The sequence below is a fragment of the Rattus norvegicus genome, chromosome 8 (assembly GCF_036323735.1).
Source record: "Rattus norvegicus strain BN/NHsdMcwi chromosome 8, GRCr8, whole genome shotgun sequence".
NCBI classification, from domain to species: domain Eukaryota; kingdom Metazoa; phylum Chordata; class Mammalia; order Rodentia; family Muridae; genus Rattus; species Rattus norvegicus.
In genome coordinates this window covers 115,239,601-115,259,847 of record NC_086026.1, presented here as the reverse complement: position 1 = coordinate 115,259,847, position 20,247 = coordinate 115,239,601, and the positions used below count along the sequence as shown (strand labels likewise).

General features: G+C 45.1%; 2 protein-coding genes across 5 annotated transcripts in view; one reads left to right on the top strand and one right to left on the bottom strand.

Moving 5' to 3' along the window:
• Positions 1–20,247, bottom strand: part of Rpl29 (ribosomal protein L29) — an 893,235-nt gene that overhangs the window by 689,830 nt on the left and 183,158 nt on the right. The gene's annotated exons all lie outside the window — the stretch shown is intronic.
• The window catches only part of Col6a6 (collagen type VI alpha 6 chain), a 155,329-nt gene that overhangs the window by 92,314 nt on the left and 42,768 nt on the right, over positions 1–20,247 (top strand). For all 3 annotated transcript variants that reach the window (XM_039082609.2, XM_039082610.2, XM_063266454.1), the window contains exons 19-24: positions 3,630–3,695; positions 5,232–5,285; positions 12,462–12,497; positions 13,249–13,311; positions 15,057–15,119; positions 18,922–18,984. In XM_039082609.2, coding sequence (XP_038938537.1) covers positions 3,630–3,695; positions 5,232–5,285; positions 12,462–12,497; positions 13,249–13,311; positions 15,057–15,119; positions 18,922–18,984 — 345 coding nt within the window. The remainder of the gene's footprint in view (positions 1–3,629; positions 3,696–5,231; positions 5,286–12,461; positions 12,498–13,248; positions 13,312–15,056; positions 15,120–18,921; positions 18,985–20,247) is intronic.

Here is a 20,247-nt window from a genome sequence, read left to right as displayed (position 1 = left end):
ATGCTACTGTGAAAATTCTTTTGCATGTCCTTTAATATATACAGTATCTAAAGTATATAGCTTAGGAACAGAATTTCTGGATGGCGACATGTACGCCTATATTGAGCAAAGTCTTTACAGTTCCCAAACTGTTTTAGTCAGGCAATGAAACCCCATGACCAAGAAGCAAGTTGGGGAGGAAAGGGTTTATTCAGCTTACACTTCCACATTGCTGTTCATCACCAAAGGAAGTCAGGACTGGAACTCAGGCAGGACAGGACCCTGGAAGCAGGAGCTGATGCAGAGGTCATGGAGGGGTGTTGCTTACTGGCTTGCTTCCCCCGGCTTGTTCAGTCAGTACATAAACATTTATCAGAGAGCTTGAAGTGAACTACTCTCCCACCATATGGAAAAGGTTAGTGTACTGTGTGTTGATTAGAACACCTACAGTCTATGAAAACTGTTTAAAATATGCTGAGGGGGTGTGGGGAACTGAGCATTGAAGGGACATTTGTCTGGTAACCTCTTGGGTACACAGTATGTTGGTTAGAGTAGAGATGTAGTGCAGTATGTGTCAGCACTGTAACTGGGCAGCATGCATTGAAAATAGCTATATTTCAAGAGCACAGGGCTGATGGCTGGCTCCGTGGGTAAAGGCATTCATTAACAAGCTTGAGGACCCAAGTTCAATCCCTGGGACCCACAAGGTAGGCAGAGCGAGCCGACTCCAGCAAATTATCCTCTTACTCCCGCACATATGTTGATGGCACACAAGTGCCCACACAGTGTGTGCACATGCGTGCAAATAGATGCAGAGTTTAAACAGGAGTCCTCACTTGAAGATGACGTTGTTTGCAGGTTGGTATCTCCTGATAATTTCAAACAACTTCAAGATAGGTCATGTAGCTTCAGGAAATGGTAAGTCATTTCACAAAAGGGTAAGCAAGAAATGGTGGCTCTAGAACATGATCATTTTAGCTTGGTACGACGACCATAAGCTCATTTGAGGCATCGATACACAATTTCCATTAATTTTAAAGCAGATATTCTCTTAATTGTCTGTCATGGACGGCGTGACTATATAGTGTGTTTTAAATCAGGTGGGCTCAATGGCTCAGTGGGTAAAGGTTCTTGACACCCCAGGTTCGATCCCAGAACCTCATGAAGGTGTGGGCGGAACCGACTCTGCCCAGTTGTCCTCTCACCTCCACACGTGGGCCATGAAGAGTTAGTTATTTTCATCTTTGTCTAAAGAACTTGAAGACTGAGCTTGAACTTTTGACAGCGATGATGTTTAAAGTCAAGATGGCTGGCAGTTGGTCCCACCAGAGCCCTCTGGCTGTGTCAGCCCCACTGACCTTAGATAGGTCCCAGTGTTTAACCGTCCTTTCTCACCTGCTTAGAAACCTGAAGCTCAGACTTAAACAGGGCTCTGTGCCTTTGTGTGTTCAGTCTGAGTGGATTGCTATTTCAGGAAAAATTGGGAAGAGCAACATTGACAGAATAAGTGGACCACACGTGGGATCAGATTTTCCTTGGGAATTCATGCAAGTAGCACAAAGTCCTGGGAAAACATCTGAACAAGATTTTGCAATTTCCCATTTTGGCTAGATGATTTTTTTTGTTTGTTTGTTTGATTGATTGTTTAAGGCTGGCCTTGAGCTCCAAATCTTCTTGCCTCTACTTTCCAAGTACTAGGATTACAGATGTGTATCACACACACACACACACACACACACACACACACACACACATGCAGCTTTGATGGGGACTTTTTAAAATTTCATGCGATACCAGGAAAAACTGAGCAGAGCCTCTCTCTGATTTACAGAGACTAGTAAGTTCGTCACCTGACAATACATGGTTACTGGAAGTCTGTGTTTGGTGGCAAAGTTGTGTTAAATTGTGGTTCTTGTTCTTGCTGAATAGACTAGAGAGAATAGTTGAGACTCACACTGACCAAGCAACTCATGTACATACAGAGGTGGTCGGTTCTATTCTGAAGGGCTGGTGTGCAAGTCTTTCTATGTTATCCTTCAAATTAAAGCTCATATGTGTCCAGTTGGTTAAAACTCCGGGCTTGAGCAGGGCTTGGTGGCACACACATTCATTCCTGGCACTCAGGGGGCAGAAGCAGGCAGATTTCTATGACTTCAAGGCTATCCTGGTCTACATAGAGAGCTCCCATTCCAGCCAAGGCCTACGCAAGGGAAACTGTCTCAACATAAATAAATGAATAAATCCGTCATTTAGGTGGTCTTCCTTCTCCTTACCGTCCTCACTACAATCATAGCTTTTCAGTTGTTTCTTAGGTATGGCCATGACATAAGAGATGAGTACTTAAGCTTGAGGAAGGAATGAAAGTGTAGAAAATGATCCTGGTTTGGCAGTGAGGAGAATCGAGCACACTTTAGTAATAACAATCATGCAATAAATCCAGGTTCCTCTCTTTCTCCCTATTACCTTATAAGCTACTTAAATCCAAGTCCAAACACTATTTTAAAAAAAAATAAAAAAAAATGCGTACTAAGTGTCTGGAACAGTGCCTCATCCCTGTTGGTGATTGCAAATTGCTTATTGATTGATTGACGGTAATCCGGGGCGCTGTCAGCAGACCAGCCCGGCAGCTGGTGCTCTGTAGGGCTGTGTTACTGCTGTGCCTTCGCAGCCTCTTGGAGCATCGATTGGGTTGATTGATGGTCTCAGCACCGTGCATGCACAGTTCGACCGTAGTCCCCAAGTTTGAAGCTTCGTAGTTTTGCCTGCCAAGGATGAGAGCCCACGATGGCATTATTTGCAGCAAGTTGCTGCTTAGATGTTTGGGTGAATAATGAGAGAGAGAAAAAAAAAAGCCTCCAGAGTTCAGGTTTTTCTAAACTCCAGGGATGAGCATGTGAGATTAGAACTTGGGTTCAAACAGGTTGCCGGGTGTCCTGTGACTTCTCCCAGGGTGATATTAGCAAACATCTGCCCACACCAGATGATAAACCAAAGACCAAACCTAGCCTAGTGAACCAGTGGGTTTATTCAAGTTTATTACGGGAATATGAATGCAAGGGTTTATTTACAGGGGCACTGGTGACTTGGGGACATTGAAAAGCTATGCCAGCAAGGGAAGGAGGGAGGGAGACTCAGCAAAATCTATATGCTAGAGTTCCCTGGCAGCTCATAGGTAGCTCCCCCAGAGTCCCCTTCCCCGGCAACTGTTACTGCTCATACATGACAGGCACATGGCCTTCAGCATTAGTCAGGGTCTGTGTATGGGTGTGAGGACCATGTCACAAGTGTTTAACTTCTCCCAAGAAGAAAAGGGTAATCCTACCTCAAGTGTAAATTTGCCTGGGACTCCAGGAAAGAAGGAAAAGCCTAGAGAAGGGCAGACTCCCCACCCCCACCCCTTCCTGGCCTCTCCAGGGTAGGATACAGGTTGGTCTACTCGCTTCCCTTGGCCACGCCTCCTGTAGTGAGCACTTGCTTCCTCCCAGCGTGCTCACCTCACCGTGGGTATCCACTCTGAGTCTGCTAATAGCAAGCCAAGGAGGCGAATCAAATACTTGTGAGCCACCTGTCACTTCAACCGGGTTCTGCTTTCTTTATTGAATTCATACTCTATTAAAAACCCCGTTCACCTTTTCTTTTTCTCTTTTTAGGGAACTCCTGGACGTGATAATAGCATACAGGGACCCAAGGGCTTGAAAGGAGACCCTGGAAGACAAGTAATTATGTGGGCATTTGGAAGTAAACTTGCTACTGTAGTGGCGGAGAGGTTCAGTGTCTTAGAAGTAGAATATAAAACACCTGAGGGGGGTATTTGGACTAAGAGAATATGCTTAGTACAGGAAAACTATTGTGGGAAGCAAAACAAAAGCGAAAAACAAAAAACCCCGAATCTTTCACTCCTGCTTATTTCTTGCTGTAAGACTTTAGAAACATTGTCAACTTCTGACCTGAGACATCAGGAACATTGTCAACTGGCCACACTAAGCCACGCCCACTAGACCACACCCATGAGGTCTTCATGAATATAAACCTCTAAGCTCTAGCTTAAAAGGAAGGACTTGTTCATTTAATAGAGAGATGTTTTTAAAGGACTACCAGAGTCGTTGGCCATCCCGGCATGTAGGGGTGCTAGGATGCTACCCCACATGCTAAGGTACAACCCTCTCAGCCTGCTGTGGAAAGGTGAGAGACCTGGTGATGGGTGGCAAATCTCTGGAGGTTGTTCTGAAATCTCACAGACCACAGCTTGGTCCCCTTATCCTATTACTTAGGATTTAAAAGAGTATGAGGATAACGTGTGTCTCTGATGCCCTTTAATGAACAAGCTCCCCTGCTAACTCCCTGTAGGAAAGAAGCTCGATGTGGTAGGAAAGAGTCAGCCATGCTCCTTCCTCCTGCTTTGTCCATGACCGCTTTGTACACCAGGGCCCCACCCCACCTCCCACTCTGTATAAACCTTGATTTTTCTCACTTGCAGAATATGTGAATAGCCCCCTTTTGTGTTTTCTTGGCTAACCAATCATTCCATACTTTTGCGCTCGGGGGAATTTTGAGGTTTTATTCATGGGCAGGTGCTACTCTGCACAGGGCACGCAAAGAAGCAGTTTAAAGATAGGAATCCCAACTGGGGTCTGGGGAGATAATTCACTTGGTAAAGTGCTCCATGCGAAACCGGGAGGACCTGAGTTCAAATCCCCAGGACCTACTTTAAGAGGCAGCTCTTGTGGCACAGACCTGTGATCTCACACCGGACATGAAGGTCCTCTGTTCTTTGACCAGCTGAGTTTGTGAACTTAAGCTGCAGTTAGAGACCCTGTCTAAAAACACGAGCAATTGAGAGAGGCCGTCTGTCAACCTCTCGGCCTCCATGTGCACCTGGACGGATGTACAGATGCCAACACAAATACACAACCCAATGTGCACAAAAGCCCCAACCAGCAGGGGCCTGCCAGGCCACCTTCAAGCTCTGTCGGTGACAGGGTAGGGATATTTGAGTATTCCAACCCATGTCTCAAACATGAATTAGTGACAATGAGAAGTTGACACTTGAAACCACATTGTCAAAGTTGTGCTGCTAATCCCTGTGACCAACATAGGGATGTGATTTATGACCAATGGAAGACAGTATCACAGTTTAGGGAAAGATGACTCCATCCCTCATAGGACCCCTTGTGGTACATGGACAGATGTTAAAAGGGAACCCTGTCAGTGATGTAATGGTGCCCTCACACATTCTTCTGTTCCTCTGGCAGGGCAGAAGAGGCTGGCCAGGCTCTCCTGGGACACCAGGCTCAAGAAGAAAGATGGTAAGAGCCCTTGGAGGCAAGGAGCTTTCAGACTCATGGATCCCATCGCTGTGATGGAAGTCGCTGGTTGTGGGGAGTTGGTGGGATTGTCGATGGCTAAGGATGTTATCTAGAGACACTGAGCTATGTCAGAATAGAACTGGCCTGGTAAGGTCTGGGAAGCCTAAGTAAGAAAGTGCTGGCAGCACACACAGGAAATTACCCACAAGGAAAGACTGCCATGCAGGGAAAGCAGAGTGTCAGTGAGGAGAAAGTGGTCCATGTTTGGCCTACTTGCTGATTTAACTGGAGTTGCCATGATGTTACTTAGTGTACAAGCTTTATTGTCTGCTAAATTTTATGACTATTAAGAAAGTTGGGAAGAAACCCTCCCTTAGCAGTTCTTGATTGACAGTCTAAAGTTCTTTGTCCATATCTGCAGGTCTACCACTAATATCGACATACAGGTCTTATTTAGACAACCATAGTGTTGAGATTTTAAAGGTTATAGCATCCCTGTCATGTCTTAGGGTAGGGGGAGTTGGGGGGAGAATAATGTTAAATATAGTGAACTCATATGTGAAATTCTCAAAAATTAAAAAATGGAATTGAAATAAGTTAAAAGAGAAATAATGGTAGGCATGTAGCCGAGGTTAGACCAGGTAGTTGAATACCTTAGGGATTTTGGTACTGTGATAGAACACAACACCATGACCAAAGGCAACTTGGGGAGGAAAGGGTTTATTTCGACGTACAACTTGCACACCATCACTGAGGCAAATGAAGGAAGGAAGTCAAGGTAGAAACTGAACTGAAGCAGAATCCACGGAGGCATGCTGCTTACTGAATTGCTCCTCTTCACTTGCTCAGCCTGCTTTCTTACACAACTTGAGTATCATGAGTACAGCAATGGTGGTACCACTCACGGTGAGCTGGGCCCTCCTACATCAATCACGAATCAAGACTATTCCCCACAGACTTGCCTGCAGGCCAATGTTATAGAGGCATTTTCCTCTATTAAAACATCCTCTTCCCAGATTTGTGTCAAGCTGACAAAAGCTAGCCAGCACATTGTGGAACCCATTGGGGGAGTTTTATTTTGTTCTTAGTTTATTTTATTGGCTTTGTTTAAATACACGCTTTAAAAATATTCCATGTGTGATTGCTTAGAAAACCACACAGATTCCAAATAGAAAGCCTTTATCCAATAAGAGATTATTTAAAGGAATTCACTTCCACACCTGCATTAGAGTCTAAATTATACCAATTTTGTCTCATTTCACAGCATTTTCTTTTCCAGTCTTTCTTATCCAGCCTGCTCACCCCGTTCCTCAAAATGCAAAATGTCTTAAAATTGAGCACAAATAAAAACTAGTTGAGTGGGTGGCAGTCAGGAGGCATTGTGTTTTCTGGGCAGAAGTAGTTAATGAAACTAGCTATTACACTCCACCAGGAAAGTGTTTTTGCATCTGGAAGCATACCCATGTTCTTCAGGCGGCTGGGAAATAAGAAAATAGGAGCTGCGATTGCATTCAAACTGTGCAGAGTGTGATTGTTAGCAACCAGCTTTGCTAATGTTGCTTCAGTGCATATGCAGATGAGGGAGTGTTTATCCTCTGCTCTTAGTTTTCTGCAATGGCATCTCTGTGGGCTTACATCCCCCTGCAAAACATTGTCAGTGTTAAGAATATCAACCTAGGAAGTCGTGGTGTGAAGAAATGTGTATTTTTTGTTTTGTGCCCCCCCCCAGAGGTCATATCAAACCACACAGCTTCCAAGGAGGAGGTCCCCATGTTGGTGATAGGTGCCTCTGTGTCACGCAGGAGTCAAAGCAGGACTCCTGCAAAGGACAAAGCAGGGGCACACCTCGGCTATAGTCCTCTTCTGTGCAAGTCAGAAAAATAAAGTGAAAAGACTCAATGACCCCACCTTCCGGTCACAGACAAGGACTGACACCAGACAACTAACTCTGCATGTGGACCACAGAGAGGAAGTTCACTGCTTAGCTCTGACGCCAGGACTAGATTTCTCTCAGAGTAACTTTACCATCCATAAGGAACTGATCAAGACAGCTCTTCGGATTTGAAATGTCGATTCTGAGAGGGACAGGGGATAGCCCCATATATCCCAGTGAGCAGAGGAGGGTAGCCCCATATATCCCAGTGAGCAGGGGATAGTAGCCCCATACATTCCTGTAAGCAGAAGAGGCAGAAAAGGATGGAGAGACACTGAATTGTGTTTTGTTTGGATCACTGGTGGCCAGAAATCTAGGCCAGGAAGGCTGCAAACAGTCAGGGACAGCGAGTCTGTGAAGATTGAGACAGATACTCTGGGACCTGGAGGGCTTCGTAGGAATCCCAAGAATCTCCTAAATGCCAGAAGTTGGAGGAAGATGCAAGACTTCTCTTGACCCCAAGGTGTTTTAGAGAGTGTCTCTATGTCCCACCAGACCTCCCCAGGGTTTTTAGTCTACAGGGTCCCTTCCAAAGATGGCCAGTCTTTGTTGCCAATGAGTCAGAAGATTAACTAATCAAAGCACAAAAGAGAGTGGGGATAATCACATCCAAATGGCAAATTAACACCCACCCCCCTGTCCACCCTTTCCCCATCAGAAGAAGAGTTACTGGAAGGAAAGAGAAACTCTGGCAAACAGATCAAGTCTGAAAGAACTGAAGCCTACATTTTTGCTGAGTGAAAGCTTCAAGAATTGACAGGATGAAAGTGAAAAGAACCAACTGGTAGACCTTGAGCACAGGAAGGCAAAAAGGAAGTGCGATTTGGCAGGGCAGCAGAAATGGCACCACTGGGCTCTGGGTTCCTTATTTTTACTTTTCTATTCAAGAAAAGCTAAATGTAATACTTATATTTTTAAGATTTTATTAGTTTTTTTATGCATATGAGTATTGTATATGTCAGTGCACCCTTTCATGCAGTGCCCATGGAGGTCAGCAGAGGGCTTTGGATCCCCTAGAACTAGAGGTACAAATGGTTGTAAGGTCCCGTGTGAGTTCTGGGAACTGAACCTGGGTCTTCTGGAAGAGCAACAAGTACTGATCCAACTCTCCAGTCCAATACTGAACTAAAATAATCACGTGATTTGATAAAAGTGCCATTGTGTAGAATGCTGCCAGAAAAATCCTGTAAGTGCAGGAATCATGACTATCAAAAGCCAACGACTACTTCTCTTTTCTAGATCCTTTTCAAATGAGGACACCTATGCCTGGTGTCCTCAGAGGTGACAAGAGGGATCAGATTGGTTCCCCTGTGTCTACAGATGGTTATGAGGTACCATGTGGATGCTGGGAACTGAACCTGGGTCCTCTGAATGAGCAGCAAGTGCTCTTAACCTGAGTCATCTCTCCCATCCCGCTAATGTTTTTTTCTTTATGGAGGATTTGGGATGATTTTGCATTTTTGCTTGACCTGCATTCAAATATTAAGTAAGGATTTATTATTTTAATAATTGCAAGAAGTTACTCTTTAAGAAAAGATGTTATGTATAAAACTGTAAAGTACAGGTAGATGGTGGGCTGAAGGTGTAGCTAAGTGGCCGAGTCCTTGTCTCATGGCCGAAGCTCTCTGTTCCATTACCAGCACTTTATATAGCCACAAAATATGGATCTGGATGAAGGACATTGAGGAATCCTCAGTGCAATAAAATGCTGCTGTTTTGACAAGTGGGTAGAGAGTGGCCAGTAGTGGGGACGGAGCATGGCATGCAGGGAAATGGATATCAACAACCCAATCTGATCTCTCTTCACTGAACAAACACTGAACACCATCAATGAGCCAGCAACTCGCTGAGCACTAGAGCTAAGAACTCAAACAAGAGTTCTTTTCTCTGCAGGAATTAAGAACCCTGGAGTAACCGTGGCAAAGTTTCTCCGCTTTGTTTGAAGCATTGCTTGTAGGGAATGGCTGCATCCTGCACAGAAAGAAGCTCATGCCTTCCCTGACCTGAGCTCATGGGGTGCCAACAGCACACCCAACAAGAAACGTCCCCAGACTTTGCTAAATGCTTCTTGGAGAGGAAAAAGAGGTGGCAAATCCCTCTTCTATTCAAAGGTAACTGAGGGAAAGAGAGGCAGGCCTGCCCAGGGAACGAGTTATTATCAGAGTGAGGCCAAAGTACAAGCCTGGACCAAGGGCAGGAGAAGCAGCCAGGAAGTACAGCCTGGGGCATTGGCGGGAAATAGGAAGGGGTGGCGCCCTCTGAACCAGACTGTGCTGAGAATTGGAACAGATCCTCTGCCAGGGGTAATGAGAAGCAACTGTAGCCTCAAACGAAAGCAGGCTTTCATTCCAGTTTGGCCCAGATTGTTTTTATGGTATTGTCCATTCATCCTTCTGGGTACCACTTTACAGGCCTCCCAGAAAACGCCAGAGCAGCAACACTGGGCATGAGCCTGCCAGTTAGATTCAGGATTCATGGTGTATCTGCCATTAATACCCTGCTTACTTCCTGGTGACTGTCTGTCCCAAATTAGTCATATCTACCCATTAAACAAGGTTCTCTTGAGTACCCAGAAAGCCAGGCTGCGAGAACTATGGAACTGGTGACTCTGTCTTACATCAGGTTTTTTCTCAGGTCCCCTGAGAGTACTTTCCTTCCTTGATGTGCCTGCTCACATTTGCTTTAAAGAGGAGTCAGGATCTCTGGGGGTGTGAGCAGACCCCAGTCAGCCTTTGAGCGTACCCTTCTAGTAGCCTGAGATTATCTTTCCTATGTAAACCCCTTGAAAAGGTTAGGCAAAAGCTGAAAATTTGCTTGCCCTAGTTCCTTGTCTGCTTTCCGTGTCTCATGTCTGCCAAGGTCTCTCTCCCATGACTTTGTAGTTTAAAGCAGCACAAGCCCTGGGTGGCCACTCCTGGGTTTGTTCCTGTCACTTATGTAATCTTAGATGTCAAGTTTGGTTTCTCCCATTAGGCCTGAACCCCCTTGACTAGGGACAAGAGTCGGTTTTTGCTCACCACACCAGCTCCCCAAGCCTTGGACAGAACAGGGACACCAGAGATATGATGACTCCTGCCATTGAGCTCTTTCAAGATCCGATCTTAAAGTCATGTGGGAACATGGCGGGAGAGATTGCACAGGTGGTGTGCTTGCGGGAAAGCCTGAGGTACTAAGGCTTTACTAAGGCCACAGAACATAGCTGGATGTGGTGCTGTACTCTTTTGCTCCCAGCATGGAGAGGGCAAGCTAACAGATGCCTGGTACTTGTGGGTCAGCTATCCAGCCCAGCTTCATTGGTGAGCTTCAGGCCAACAGAGAGACCCATGTCTCAAAACATAAGGTAAATGGCACCTAAGGGATAACGCTGGAGGTTGTCCTCAGGCATACACACACAAGAACATAACAAAAGACAAACAGGAGCAAATGTCGATGTTTTGAACTCTGGTTCGAGAGAAATATCCTTCATGTGAAGCTCTGCTCTGCAGTCCTTAAAATTTACTGGTGAATTTTTTTGTTTTACTAGAATATAACATTCTTCTCATCTCCACTCCAACCAGCTGTATTCACCGGAAACATGGTCCAACCATGAGTGTTAACTGTACCACAGACCCCAGAGGCTACTGCTGAGTGTGGGACAGGCCAGTCAGCCTAGTGCCCCCACAGCTCCCATCTCCTCTCTTATCCCTGTCGCCAGTGTCTACCATAACTCCTAGTTTCCTGCCTCCATTACCCAGACTAGGTCCCTGATGGAAAGATTCATACATATCCCTGACACCAAATCTCTGGGAAGATTTCACATCTGACCAACTGGATGTGATCTCTGTCTTTGAAACCTCCTTCCTGTCCTTGGGCATGTACTGTGTCTGCCTTGTAAATGTTTATAATGTTTATCCCTCCTCCCCCAATACTTGGAGAGTGTGGATATTCCAAGTTCAAAGACTCAGGGCGGGTATGTGTGTGCTGGAAGGGGGTGGTTCCTATCTATTATCCTCTAAAGTGAAGCAGATGGTTTTCTGAATGAAACTGATCTACTGGTGGATATTTTTCTGAATGACGTGGATTGACTTGAATTGGAACAATTCATTGTGCAAAACAGAACAGATTATTATTTAACTTATAAAAATTGCATGCATACGTGTGAGTGTGTGAACATATGTGTACCACACGTATGAAAGCCAGAAAAAGATGTTTGAGCCCTTAGAACTGGAGTTGTAGGCAGTCGTGAGCTGCCCGATGTGGGGTCTGGGAACTGAATCCAGGTCCTCTGCAAGAACAGCAAATGCTCTCGGACTCTGTCTGAGCCATCCTTCTAGCCTTTTGAAAATGACTTCCTTTTCTTCTCTGGCAGAATTTGGGCCTTGAAGATGACTTATTGTTTGAAAGAAATGAGACATCCCCCGCCCCACACACACACACCTTTGATTCTTAGATGACAACATATTTTGTAATACACTTAGCAATACTGGCCTGTCCAAACATTTTTCATGAGTTTGCAGCAAGCCAGTATTGTCTCATGGCTGTTGGATTTTCTGAACTCTGGATGCGAGTTTTGTTCTGACTTTATTAAGTGACCAAGTCAGATAGAGCATGTCATTGCCTCTTGATTATCTGAATGACAGACTACTGATTGGGAAGGTACCTCAGACCCTGACCCTTTCCTATTTAGCAATGTTATGGATTGGGTATATTATTGATACAATGGATCAAGTCACTTTTGAATACTTGAGATGACTGGTCTCCGACAGCTAATCACATTGCTTGGCTTTAAAAATCAAACTAGTTTTGCTCTTTAACTTCTGAACTCAGAAGATTTATTATGAAGTTCCTGGAGTTGATCCTCAGTTTTTCCTCTGGCATCCTGCCCCTTGGCTGGTCCATCCCTGATTCCTGACTGACTTTGTAGTGCTTGGGGGAAAATAAGGAAAGTAAGATCAGATCAGTCAGTGTTGCAGCCGAGGAGCAGGTCTGGTCGAGTCTTGTGAAGGTGTGGGCCGTTAGCTATGACCTGTTGGCTTCAGGTTGTCTGTGGTTTCAATTACCTGTTCCTTGCATGGGAGTTCAGAGTCGTCCTATTCTCACAATTCACTGAGGAATTGAATGTGTTAAGCACAATGTGGGAGTTATTTATGTCAGTGCCTTGAGGTATCTGTTACCAATTTAAATCATATACATGCACATATATATGCACACACATACCAACTTTTGTAAACTAAGAGTATCTATTTTTCTCCCTTTTGTTTTAGGTAGTTCATGGCCGAAGAGGACATACAGGCCCACAGGTCAGTGATTTTTTTTTTTTTAACTTCAAATGATAAGTGACTCACGTTTAGCCATTGAGAATAAAGATGAGAATATCTCTTCTTCTCTATCTGAAACTTTTGCTTTTCGATGACATTGGTTGTAGAATTGTTAGAAAAATATCCACCACATTTTTAAGAATTCGAGATGGAATGAAAATCGGATCACTTTATTAAAAATTGTCAGACATTAAAAAATGCGTAAACATAAAAATGAACAAAGGCACTATCTAGTCCGTTGGTTAATTTTTATTTTGCTTGGCTTTTGAATATAAACTCTAACATTTCTTGGATTTGTGTTCTGTTAGCCTCTCCAGCTTACCATCTGTGTGAAAAGGTCCCATACAAACCCAGAGAACACAGTGAAAGTTTAGCACAAGCTGGAATATTCTGGGTCCTCTGGAAACCGAAACGGAGAGCTGGGTGGTACCCCTTTTGCACACACCAGTGATGACATCCTACACTGTGCCTCGGGAATGCACGGTCTTTAAGACAGAGCAGCCATGGTTTAGTCTTTCAGAGCACACATGCTCAGGGTTAGTGCTAAACACATTGCAGCCACACGGTCAGACCATAGTGAAACTCTTCAATGTTAAAAATGAAAGAAACCTTTGGTTTTTTTTTTTTTTTTTTTACTAAGACCTTTCATTACCACTGGAAAAAAAGTTGCTAATCGTGCACATGAAGAGAGACAAGACTAATAGATTAATAGGTTGGTTCTCTCTCATCACAGGGAAATCCAGGCATCACAGGCCCAGATGGACTTGAAGGTTCGCCCGGACTTAAGGGCCCGCAGGTATACATAGAGAACGTTTGAGTGTGCAGAAGAGTCCGTGTATGGGTAATGTATATTCTGAACAGAACCCTTCACATGCTCTACTTGGAAGTGTGTTCAGGTTAATAAAGCAAACAAATAACTCTTAGAGTTCTGTCCCTGTCGAGAAGTAGAAAGAGGGGAGCATGCTGGCACCCAGCTCCACGCGCTGGGTTCAGGACCCTTAGGATAATCCGAGAGACCTTGAGCCAAGGAGAATATTGAGCCTCGAATGTGGGAGATTGTGGTCCATTTAACACGGCCATAGCTCAGTGTTCTATCCCTGGAATATCCATGGTGTTGAAACATTGGCTCAACTCGAGGAAAGATTTGCTCCAAGTGCAGCTGGAGGCTTCAGCGGGGTGATCTATAGCGTGGCGCCCTGCCTGTCCTTTCCAGCTTGCTTCTCTGGGGACCGGCCTCCAGCACTTCTTTCCTTTACAAGGAGCGCAAGCCAGATTTGGCGCTTTGCTCTGGTCACATGAGAAAGGAGGAGATGTGTGCCAGAGGCGGGTAAAGCATTGGCTAAATCAACAGCGAGACAGGGCGGGAGCAAATGCTGACAGGAAGGAAGCAGCTGGTCTAGAACATTGCTCGGGCGGTAGGATGCGTGTACAAGCCCTGGGTTAAGCCTCCAGCAAGGAAAGAAAGGAATGGGGGCGGGGGAGGGCGAGGGAGAGGGAGAGGTGGCGGGGGCGGGGAGGCCGAGGGGCTGGGTAGAAACCAGACCATGAAAACAGTGTTTTTCCTCTCTCAACTTAGCTTTGAATGTATGAAAAACAGGTGTACTGTTTGGCTTAGGCAGGACAATCATCGGTTCTATTTTTTCAAAGTTTTAAAGCAAGTACTTAAAAAATCAAGGCATTATATATCGGCAGTTTGTGTATGGAGGTTGGGCAAAATACATCAAAACATCAGAAGAGACGCTTCGTGCACCGAGTTGCCAAGATTTCAGCAGGGTGAACAGCCTTCCCTTCAGCCAGAGCGCGCGCTCGCTCTCTCTCTCCAGCTTGATGGCTTTTATTGTCATTTCGTGCCAGCTGCAGAAGGCTCAATTTTCTTACTTTAAAGTGAGAAATATTTGCCTTGGGATCGTCGGGAAGCTTCTCAATAAATTGACTGCCTTTATTTCATGCTACGAGAGCCACATCCGGCATTTGTTCTCTCGGTTTATAGACCTTTTTATTTACAGCACGATTTAAAATGAAGCAAAACACCGAATACGGCACATGACGTTTCTTTTCGGCCTATGGAGGTCGTAGCACATAGGCAATAGAATATTCCAGAACTAGAACTATCTAAATTTCATCTTGCTATGTGATGTGTCTTCCTTATGACCCATCTTTGTTGTGGTTATAGAATATAAAGTGGATTTAAATGTTCTGGTTTTAGATTTATATTATTAAGGGAAGCACTTTTTTTCCCCCCACATAAACTTCATATGGCTTCAGAGTACAAAGAGGCTAAGGACAGTTGGCAGTACAGAACAGATCTCAGCTTTGGGGTGCTTCCTCTAGGCCGGACCTCTTTGGCTAAATAGTTTCAGACTGGTCTGCAGCGTTCCTACACAGACGGTGAGGTTCAGAGACCTGCATAGCAGTCAGTGTATCTGACTCTCCGTCTAGTCTCTATTACCTTGACATAGTGTTCCACTTGTTCAGCGGGCAAGTTTAACATTTGGGATTCTCACTGAAAGGGAAACTAACCCTTTGATTCTATGTGTTTAGGGTCCAAGAGGAGAGGTCGGTGAGAAAGGAGAAAAAGGAGGCTTCGGAATGAAAGGTCCCCAGGTAAGTAAGGAGAAAGCAACTGTATCTGGCTTTGACCTTGGCTTGAAAGTAAATGTTTTCATTGTTTCTTCCCTAAAGGTGAATCCTGGTCGCCCCTACCCCGGCACCCCCCCCCCCAATCTCCCCCAGTCTCCCCCACCCCCGGCCTCCACACCATATAGACTGTAGTAGAGCCGGAAGATCCTCTCTAGACTTCCTTGCCTCAGCTTCTCCGCCAACGTTAACCATTCCTTCTCTGTGTTGTGTGGACACAGCACGCCCTGCATGCAAGTCACTCAGAGTTGCCCTCCCTGCCTCCTGGGGGAGCTAGAGCAGTGATTTAGCAGCCAAGGGTGCTTGCTAATTCTTCTAGAGGACTCAAGTTCACAGTCTCCTGAAACTCTAGCATCAGGGTATCCGAAAACCCTCTTTTGTTTTGTTTTGTTTTGTTTTGTTTTGTTTTGTTTTGTTTTGTTTTTTAAGTTTCTTGGGGAGACTGAAACATTTTGCCGCCTGGGACTGTGCTCAAAACTCTTAGAACCTCTGCAGGTGAAGCTTGTATTGTTGATAATAATAAATTGTCCCTAGATAACACCAGGTTTCTCCTTGATCAAAATGTGCTAGGAGTGCGTGAGGATGCAGATCCTGAGCTAGTGGGTCTAGGTCGAGGCTCGAGATGCTGCATGGCCAATGAGTCCCCTCCTGACACTGATGCTGCAAAGCTGGACCCCACATTGAATAGCAAGGCCCTGTGTGATCCGCCCTCCCTGTCTCTAGCTAGCACAGTGTATGTTATCTGTGGGTCTCTTTACATTTTGCAAGCTCTATGCTAGTGTCTTGCTTATGCTGGGTCCACAGTTCCTGGCAACAACAGACCTCAATTCCTTTATGTCATGAATCAAGCAGTAAATGAATGAATGAGCCCCAGTTGGGACTTTCACCCCTCCGCTAACAGCAGTACCGAGGGGAATGCATTACTTTACATGAATTAGCTAAACCCGGGCAGAGGCCCAACATTTAAGTGGTTGCGCTCATCGTGAGAATATTTAAGAGGCCATTTGCATAAACTTGTAAACTGTGGCAAACCGTTTTAGAGTGCATTAATATCTGCTCCTGACAGTGTTTGTTCCTGGCTTTTGATGAAAATACTCTTTTTCAAATGCATGAAAACTTCATAATTTCATGGCAAAACTAAACCAATGATATATATCTTCTGTGTTCACATCTTTGAAGCATTAGAAGCTGGCTGTACCACAAATGGAGATTTTTATTTTAAGAAAGACATGAAGTACAAAGGAAAACATGTATCGGGCTATCTCATCTGTTGATATCAAATATTGATGTGGGGATGTAGATGAGTTGAAATCCAAAGGTCTAAGGCCCCAAGTGGGATCCAAGGCTATTACTCGAGTAATTTTTCCATGTGCCCAGCGGGCACCTTCATCCACTTTAATCTCGCTTTGGCAAGAAGTGGCACAGTCATAAATCATCCAGCCCTTGCCCACGCCAGCTGGTCAAAGGCACCACACCTTCCTACCAGCCCTTCCATTTTCCTCTGGCTGGAAACCCTGCTTTTCTTTCTCTGCCTGCCTTTTATGAAACACCCTTCTTGTCAGATGTTAAAATGGAGTTTCAAAGACAAGTGGAATTTTCTGTGTTTGGGACATGATGAATGGGGTCTCTAGGTGGCTGTTTCTGAAGGAAATCTACAGAGACGAGCGCAGCCTGACGCACAGGAGAGTGCCGTTCTCTGTTGGCCCTACAGACCCTTCGCCATAGGTCTCCTATTGTTTTATGGCACAGGAGGAACCCTCCAGTGGAACGTGTTTTCTTACCTCAGACTTGAAAGCCCTCCTTGGGACTTATGTCTTGGAAAGGGATGAGCTTTGGATTGATGGCCAGAGGCTTATTAACTTACACAGCACTCAGTGTTCTGCATAAATGAAAAGTCCCAATCCAGCCAATATGTGATTATGATTACAAAAAAAAAAAAAAGAAAATGCAAATTGATGTGCTATGCCCTGGAAAACATTTTTGAAAGGAATGACGTCTTCTTTTGTCCCATTTCTTTTGTTGCCCTTAGGACCTTCTCTAAAATCTCCAAATGCAAAGAAACATGACGGGGAACTAGGTCCAAAATACTAATTATACTGGGAGCCGTACTTGTTCTTTGAAATATATGTTCTTAGCTAAATAACACTGGTAGCACGCACACCATCAAGAAAGGTCAGAATTAGCCAAGCATTGGGGTGCTTCTCTACAGGACCAGCACTCAAGAGGCAGAGGGAGGGTGAACCCCCAGACTCTACTAGAGAGTTTCACATTCACAGTCACTCCATTGGCCCTGGTTAAACTCAGTGGGTCATGAGACAAAAAGGGAAGGGGAGAAAGGGCCCTGTAGCGGGGAGGAATTGAGAGGTGAGAGGGAGAAACAAGGGATGGGGATAGAGTAACCGGAATACATTATGCACATGTATGAAATTGTCAAAGGAAAAATATGCAAATAAATACTAATTTTTGAAAAGTAGCAGGGGTAGGGGTGATAATGGGGGGTCCCCATTCTCAGGAGGAGGGGGAAAGGAATGTGGGGAGGATCTGTGTGAGAGGGGGACTGAGAGGAGAAGGAAGCTGATAGTGAGCTGTAAAGTGAATAAATAAATTAACAAAAAGAGAGACGTGGGAGTAGAAGCATTAGGAGTTCAAGGGTCACCTTGAAATTTTGTTTTAAAAAATGTTGACGGGGGGGGGGGGACTGGAGGGGGAGGAGAGTCATGGGAGGAGGGGCTGGAATGGTTCCACAAAAATGGACGTTGCGAAAATTAAATGGTTTGATAGGTGTAAATGCTTGGGACTATGACGGGAACAGTAAGGGCTGTGTAATTATTTTTATTACTATAATATGGTGTCGACTTTGCCTAACAGAACAGCATTGTTTATGCTTTATTAGTGTGAGAGCATACATCCATGTACACACCGCAGTGTGTAAAAGTCAGAGAGCCAGTTAGAACTGGTTTCTCCTCTGCCAGGTACATTTGAGAGACTGAACTTGGGTCCTTGAGCTTGGTGGCAAGCACTATTACCCACTGAGCTACCTCCTGCACTCAAACCAAGGAATCCTGTGTCCTGGAGGTGGTTCGTGTTTTGAAGAGAAAGCTTCCAGGCTTAGAACAATATGCAACCCGAGTTTTAATTGTCTGGCCTCACCATCCACATGATTTAGGCTGGATGGTCTTTGGACTCATCCCTTTTACTAGCTTGACAAGCATTTACAGTAACAGTGGGCCCTGTTCTAGGACACAAAGAGGACCGTTCTCTTTTCTAGCAGTTTATGAAGATAACTTCAGAATCGTTGTCCTGTGCTCCCTAGACACACTTCTGTCACAATGCTAGTTGGTTTTAGTGAAACTTTTTGAGCTTTCTAATGTACATTCTACACTTTGCAAATGAAGATAAACAGCCCTTTGTGCGGGTAGAAAGCATTCTTTGAAGGCCAATGTCCTTTGGAAAGCTGACTTTAAATGCTAGACACTTCAGCAACATCTGTTCCCTGAGCTAAACAGTGGGAACTTAGGCTCATTTGGACACGGAGACTCCTAAAGAAGTGTAATCATTTAGGCCACATCTGGCCAGGGTTACTTTATTAATTTTCTTTTATTTACTAGACTTTATTTGACAGCTACAATATTTTATTTTCCAGAGTAGGATCAGTTCAGCCTTTAACTCTTCCTTCGCCTGTACTTTGTTTTCCGTGGAAGACACGTGAAGGCATTGGGGGAGAGCTGTGCCTCATCCTGCTATATCTGCCTTCCTTGTTTCATTCCAGGGGCCTCCAGGACCCAAAGGACGAGCTGGGAACCAAGGCCATTGGGGAAGCCAAGGAAGCAAAGTAGGTCACACTTGTTATATAGCCCCTCCAACATTAAAGTCTGTGCTGCCCGAGAGAGCTGTGGCTAGCGGGATCGGCCAGAGCCCTTTCAACACAGAGGAAAACATATCTTGTTGCCTGTAAGCACTGGCTGGATTCTTGGAGAGCCAGCACTCTCTAAGGACCTGGGTGTGGACCGAAATGAGGTCAGGGACTCCAGCTCAACATAATCGCATGAGGGGCTACACCCCATCCAACTGAAGGATCTCAGGGCAGGAAGGCTGTTTTGGCAAGGACTTCCCTCCCCTCTCCCACCCTCTTGGCATCCTTCCTTCCTTCTTATGTCCCTGGCTCTATCCTTCTCATGTGAACCTTTGCTGAAGACCTTTGAAGATGCGGGCTTCTGTTGTACTTCAAAGTCTAGTGCAGGAGAGCAAGGCCTGGCCTGTAACAAGAGCTTTGTGGGTGTTTATGAATGAATGCAATTCTAGTATCAGCGATACCCAGGGCATGAAATCAGGCCCAAAGAAATTAGAACATCCTGAAGACAGTAATCTATGGCAGAAGACAGACAGGGGGGAAAAAAAGAGGCCAAAATTGAGGTTTAAATAAGCACCATTAGGAGTATTTCTGTGTTGGAAAAAAGAGACATCAAAGAAGATAGAGACTTCAAGGAGCCTTTAGGACAGAAAGACTTTGAAGAAGTAGAGTGAAAATGGTGAGGGAGGGAAGTTAGCGGTGGGCAGGAAGGGAGGCATGGGGCCTAGAGCATCCTAGGATGCTCTGTTTGAAGAATTATTATTTGCATGAAAAATTTTCTGACTGCCAGTTATGTAAAGATCAATGGAGTCTGCGTGGCTGAGTCTTCTGTCACTGGTACTGCACTAATTATTTTGAAGGGATTGTATAGACACAGCCAGACTTGTGGGAGACATTAAGTAGGCAGCCCGACGTAGACATTTTTTCGAAGGCCAGGAGCTTGGAAACAAGGAGACCAATTGCTCACTCTCATTGCCTCCAAGACCAGCAGTGAGTGGAGGACTCAACAGGATGAAAACTTAGCGGGTGGTGGTTCCATAAGGTTCGTCCCTCAGAGAACTGAGGCAGAGGGAAGGGCTAAGTGATCCAGTGAAGGACTGGGAGTCCAATGTGACTGGTGACCCTGTCACACAGGCAGATGTCCCTGAGCAAGAGCCAGTGAAAGAAGGAAGGAAAACATTTGCTCTGGGGCTAGAGGCAAGGCCGGGGCCTGCCTGGAGATGCAGGCTTCTGAATCATTCAGGT